We start from the raw sequence: 6,193 nt of genomic DNA on the forward strand, positions 1-6,193 counted from the left end.
CCCCAGAGAGCTCGGATGACCTCGTTCGCCATGTCTACTTCCACTGCTACCACACCAAGCTGAAGCAGTGGGGGCTGCGAGCCCTGCAGAGCCAGTCGGATGTGAGCCATTGCCAGCTGGACATCCAGAGCCGCAATATCATCCCTGAGATCCAAGAGAACTTTCTGTGCCTGTGGGAGTACTGTGAGGTGAGAACAGGGGACCTAGTTTCGCTTTCCTGTGATGTGGCAACCAAGGGAAGGAGAGCTGCTGTTGTCCTGCAGCTCACCTGCATGCCTGTGTTCGTACCTGCGTGAAAGGGTCTGTTGTGCTCTGGCTGGGAGCAGCTCGTGCTGCTTTTTTCACCCTGTTCTGTATGTCTGTTCTCACCAACAGAGATCGTTTGATAATCCCGAGTGGTTCTATCGGCATGTGGAGGATCATAGCTTCTGTCTGGAGTACAAGGCAGCAGGGAAGGAGAACCACGTGGTCCTCTGTGGCTGGAAAGGTTAGTGGGTGTATGCAAGGCCTCTCTGGAGAGCTTTGCACAGGGCTGGGTTGCAAACCAGAGAACTCTGCGCTCCTTGGCAGGCTTTCAGAGAGCCTCTCAAACTTCAAAAATATATGTGCGTGGTCCTAACAGTGAAATGTTCCTGTAGAATTTCCTTCAGGGGATCAAGTTGAGTGCTTAATATTGAACTTTTCATTTATATTTAATCAGTACCTAGAAGAAAAGGTTCCAGTTCAATTTTTTCAATAATTTCTCTCTCCTGTGTTTGTGCAGTTGCCCTAGCTGCTTGCAGTGGGGAGGGCCCCTGCCAGTTGAACACTAGTGATCTCATTCTGCTGTGACCCTGCTCTGTGGCTTTTTGGAGCAGGGAGCTGATCCTTGCTAGTCAAAACAGAAGCAGGAAACCTGGCATGCAGTGAAGTTGTGGATCGTGGCCCATGTGTGCAGGATCTTAATGGAATTCTGTTGTTTCTGTTTAGACTGCGATTGCACCTTCAAAGGACGCTGCAAACTGCGGGAGCACTTGCGCAGCCACACACAGGAGAAGGTGGTGGCCTGTCCTACCTGTGGGGGGATGTTTGCCAACAACACCAAGTTCTTTGACCATATCCGCCGTCAGACTGCACTGGACCGTAAGCTCCTGTGGGTGGGGGAGGAATGGGTAGTGAGCAGTCCTCTGGCTGGGTCATTTGATTTGCTAGAGCTAGCTCTTCTCTGAGAGCAAAGTGCACAGGTGTTCTTGGAAACAGCCTGGCTTCTCTAACGGCTGGGAACTCGGACACTGATGAATCTCTGAGAAGTGGCTTCTTGCAGAAGCTGGAGAGTTGGAGGCTGACAAGGCGGCACAGGGTTCCCACTGCTGCAGCCAGAGCTGTTCCTCTTGCAGGGACCCAGGACTGATGTCAAAGGCAGCAGCTGGGCACTGGCAGCAGCACTGGGATTTGTTTGTTGCATTCCCTTGTGCAGTGCTGGCAATGTGTGTGTGATGGTAGCTCCCCAGTCCCTGCACTGGCAGCACAAGGAGGGTGTGCGAAGGGGAGGAAGATTGGTCTTTGCAAGTGGTTTTTTGATTGGGCTTTGTAGTCAGTGTCTGGTATCTCTGCCTGAAGCTCCACTGTAACTACCTCTTTTTCTCCCTTGCTGCTCTTTGTGCTATTCTCTCTGCTTTGATCTCTTCTCACCACCCCCTCCCCTTTCCCCCGGCCCCGATGCTGCAGAGCAGAGGTTTCAGTGTTCTCACTGCTCCAAGAGATTTGCCACAGAGAGGCTGGCCCGTGACCATATGAGGAACCATGGTGAGTAAAGGCTCCTTCTCCCAACTGAGGCTCAGAAGAACGTGTACTTTTCTGCTTTGTGGTCATGTTTTCCACCCATTCTTTCACACAGTGAACCATTATAAGTGCCCTCTGTGTGACATGACCTGCCCGCTGCCCTCCTCCCTGCGCAATCACATTCGTTTTCGGCACAGCGAGGAGCGGCCATTCAAGTGTGACTACTGTGATTACAGGTGAGGACCAGGGCTTTCTGTCTTCCCAGAGTGGTGATGGAGAAGCACCCAGAGGCACGTGTGTGTGTGTGCACTACAGTATTCAGCTTTGATCTCTTATAATTTCCTTTTAGCTGCAAGAATCTCATTGACTTGAGGAAACATTTGGACACGCACAGCAAAGAGCCAGCCTATCGCTGCGAGTTTGAGGCTTGCAGCTTCACTGCACGTTCCCTCTGCTCCATCAAGCTCCACTACCGGAAAGTCCACGAGGTGGGAAGGGAGCAGAGGGCTATTCTACTGTGTACTCTCTTACGAGGAGGCTGAGAATCACTAAGTGCAACACGCTGTACAGCAGCGTGAGGAGAAAAAAGCTAAAGTCATGTGAAATGCCCCGGGCTGACCAGGGCTGAAGGAATGTGAGGCCAGGTTGCATTCCTCTCTTAGTGCTTTAATGATACATCATGTCAGTCTTCTCAGAAACTGATTTCTCCTTCTATGCACATGTGTGGGTACTAGACCCTCTGATGAGGCTCATGGGGTATTCACATCCCTCTCTCTGCCCTTCAGGGTGACTCAGAGCCCCGGTACAAGTGCCATGTCTGTGACAAGTGCTTCACTCGTGGAAACAACCTCACTGTCCACCTCAGGAAGAAACACCAGTTCAAATGGCCCTCGGGACATCCTCGCTTCAGGTACTGCCCATCCTTAGCTCCTCACTACCTCCTCTCTAGCACAAGACAGCTGGAGCTACATCCTGCATCTTGCTTGAGCAGAGACCTGTCAGTGCCAGGTTTCCAGAGCCTAAAAGCTGTGAGGGGAAGGGAATGGATTTAAAATGCTCCCAATGAAAGAGCAGTGGAAGGAGATGGGCTTGGGTGATGATGGAGGCCTGGCAGAAAGCACAGAAGCTGCCACATGGATGTGCTTTTAGGGGTAGGGGATGAAGGGTTTTCATCTTGCTCGCTATCATCTATGTAACATAGGGCGTTGGAACCTAGAGTGGGCCTTTGGCTGCTGCCTCGGGCTGCCACCTGTCTCTTGGCAAGAGCACAGAAGCTGCCACATGGATGTGCTTTTAGGGGTAGGAACCTAGAGGTTCCTTTTAGGCGTTGGAACCTAGAGTGGGCCTTTGGCTGCTGCCTCGGGCTGCCACCTGTCTCTTGGCAAGGGGCTGCAGTGTGCCTGGTACCATCACCCCTGCCTGTCTCTGCACAGGTACAAGGAACATGAGGATGGCTATATGAGGCTGCAGCTGGTGCGTTACGAGAGTGTGGAGCTGACAGAGCAGCTACTGAAGGACAGAGAGAAGCGAGGGGAGGCACTGGATGGCTCAACTGAGTGTGTGGTGCTGTCTGAGGGTGAGGGTAACCTGCAGGGCATCATTCTGGAGGCTCCAGCAGAGGCTGCCCTGGGGGAGAACAGCATCGCTGAGCTGCAAGTGGCCCCACTGCGCCCGGCAGCTTGCTCTGCTGACAACCCTGAGCCAACACAGCCGAGTGCCTTCCCAGGAGCAGCACTCTCATCAGAGCAAGAACCCAGCACCCCAGCCAGCCCCATCATCCGTGTGGTGAACCGGACCAATGAGCATGGTGAGAGTGAGACTGTGTATTATGTCATGGCCAGCACATCCTCAGAGGAGCAGGTGGCAGCACCTGGTGGGCTGGCTATGGAGCTGGAGGAGAACGTCATGGACCGTCTGCAGAAGACAGCTGAGGAGCTGGGCATCCAGATTGTGTGAGGTGCTCACCTACCTCTCTGCATGTGGAAACAGGCCTCCATGGAATGTGCCAGTGGGGGAGGCTGGTAAATGCTTGGGGGAGGTTGGTAAATGCTTGGGGGAGAGGGCTTGAGCTTGTCTTTTTACCTACCTGCAGCTGTGTAGCTTCCCCCTCTGCTGCCTCAGCCTCACTGGCTGCTGGTTCTGGTCAGCATGGGGAGAGGGGATGGGCAGATCTCTCTCAGTTGTGGGTCAGGTGATGTGAGCTGGAAAGAGCTGTCTGTCTCTTCCTTTTGGGGATTAGGGACTAACAAGCCTCTCCCACCCTTCCAGGAGGCTTGGCCTTAGCCTTTGCCCTTAGACACAAGCCTTCCCCTCTTGGTCACTGGTGATGTGGTCCCTGCTGCGGTGCAGCTGTCAGCCCTTGCTGAGCCTGGCCCTCAGCTAGTATTTCCCCAGGCAGGATGGTGTGCTGAGCAGACACTGCAGCTGAAACCTCTTCCCTGGGGAGATGTGTGGCCCTTTGCAGGCCTGTTCTCCCCATCCGTACTTTGTTCTCCACGAGATGGCATGCTCTACTTCTGCCTTCATCGGCACTTCCCTGCACATCATCTTTCCTAGGTAGTTCAGATGGTGCTGTTGGTGGTGTTTGCACCACTGATCCCATTATACTGCGCTGACCTCTGGGAGGAGAGGGCTGGAGGTGCTATCCCTTGCAGGCTACTGCTGCCTTGCAGCGCTGGGGGATTGGGAGCTTCTTACTGCTTTTGTCCTTCCCTGGGTTTCCTCCCCACATTGGGGTTTGGGCTCCTGGTTGGGCAAAGTGTACTTTGACAAGACAAATAAAAGTCAGAGTGCCAGGCCAGCCAGTGTCTGGTGTCTGTTTTAACCCCATCCCTGCTAGCTGTGGCGTGTTGTGGTGAGAGGATGAGACCCAAGTTGCGTGGAGCTTGCAGTGTGGGAGGTGGGCACTGGTGAGCCGCCAGGATCTCTTGACGTGTCCTACGTGCTGCTGCTTGGTGCAGCTGGTGACTGCCTCACAGAGTATGTTCTGCGTCCCCAGAGGTGGCACTGGAAGGCCAGGTTTTGCTCTGGCACTCTTGTTCAGTGACACTTGGGCCCTCACTGCCCAGGGTGTAGAGGTGATGTGTCCAGATGGAGGCAGGGAGTGTCCTGCTGATCTCCTGGGCTGGACCCTGACTTTTTCCCCTTGCTTCCTTTCTCAAGCAGTTCAGCAAAAGCTGTTGGAATTCCAGGTTAATGAAGGAAATCACTTTACACTAAACCCTTGGCCATCTGCTCACTTTCTAATTAAAAACACTGGGTGTGATTTGTGGCTGTGCCCTTGGGGTGACGAGAGCAGCAGGCTGTGTGGGAAGATTTCCTCGGGCTGGATCCATGTGTGAGGGGCAATGCACAGTACTGCTCTCTCCAGGGGTGTGCACACAGAGTGCCTCACGTGGGGCAGTGAAACGCAGCTAGGGCCATGAGCTGGGCACCTTGTGCTCGGGGTGAGGCGGGGTGGGAGGCAGAGGATGCTGCTAGCTCTGGGGAGACCAGCCCTGGGCTGCTGGCATGCAATGTGGTCGAGCCTTGCCCAGCCTTCCCCTCCCCTTCCTGGCCCTTGCTCCCCAGTACTTGTCAGAGCTGGGCCAAGGATACCTTCAAGAGAAGGGCATCCTGCCAGATTTGCATTCGCAGCACTTCCAGCTTGGCCTTGGGGCTCTGCTGCCAGGGCCACAGCTGCACCTGACTGCAGCACTCCCGCACTACGTGAGTGTGAGGTGTGGGGAGCGGAGGTGAGGCTGTGGTGGCTGGGAGGAGGTGTCCCTTTAAACACAGGGTCCAGGCTGGGTAATCTGCCAGAGATTATCTGTGGGGAAGAGGATTGGCATTAAAGGGAATGTCTCCTCCCTTCCCCCATGTCCTACAGCATCCCCTGTCTTGTGTATGGAAACCAAGTTCACTTTCTCCTGGGCAAGCGGAGGGGTGGCCTTTGGTCTGAGTGGCAAGGGGAGGAGGGCAGAGTGCACGCCATGGGACTGGGCCTCCTCTTCCTCGCTGTGCTGGCCACGCTGGTTTCCTGCGAGGACCTGGAAGGTAACAGGGTGTTTGGGGGAAGAGAGGCTTACGGGGTGCCCCAGAGCTGCTGGCACCTGGCTGGAGCTGACTTGTAGAAGAGCTGGGGGCCACAAGTGGATGCGCCCCTCACCATAGCAGGGGTTGGGGGGTGGGCTGAGACGAGCTTTCGCTGGGCTTGTACAACCTCCATGCAAGTCTCTGGGGGCTGGGGAGTTGGCGAAAGGGTGGTCCTCAGCCCCCTGCCCCAGCCCTGCTCTGCCTGTCTCCCTGCGGCACCAGGAGACCTGGATACTTACTGGTCTGGCACAGCACCCATCTGCTTGGGGGGCTGCAAGGGGAAGCACAAGGAGCTGAAGAGGAGCCAGTGTGGGAATGGCAGCTGCTGCTGGCTGGGCTACAAGTCCTTCTGCCGAGG

At 55.1% G+C, this 6,193-nt stretch overlaps 1 protein-coding gene across 1 annotated transcript in view; it reads left to right on the plus strand.

Annotated features, from left to right (window-relative positions):
* The window catches only part of HINFP (histone H4 transcription factor), a gene marked incomplete at its 5' end in the record, with an annotated part of 4,049 nt that extends 321 nt beyond the window's left edge, over positions 1–3,728 (plus strand). The window contains 8 exons of the mRNA XM_010085549.1: positions 1–188; positions 376–487; positions 970–1,122; positions 1,708–1,785; positions 1,877–1,997; positions 2,111–2,249; positions 2,547–2,671; positions 3,195–3,728. Of these exons, the coding sequence (XP_010083851.1) occupies positions 1–188; positions 376–487; positions 970–1,122; positions 1,708–1,785; positions 1,877–1,997; positions 2,111–2,249; positions 2,547–2,671; positions 3,195–3,717 (1,439 nt within the window). The remainder of the gene's footprint in view (positions 189–375; positions 488–969; positions 1,123–1,707; positions 1,786–1,876; positions 1,998–2,110; positions 2,250–2,546; positions 2,672–3,194) is intronic.
* Between the last annotated feature and the right edge of the window lie 2,465 nt (positions 3,729–6,193).

This window comes from Pterocles gutturalis, unplaced genomic scaffold (genome assembly GCF_000699245.1).
Source record: "Pterocles gutturalis isolate BGI_N339 unplaced genomic scaffold, ASM69924v1 scaffold12235, whole genome shotgun sequence".
Taxonomy (NCBI): Eukaryota; Metazoa; Chordata; class Aves; order Pterocliformes; family Pteroclidae; genus Pterocles; species Pterocles gutturalis.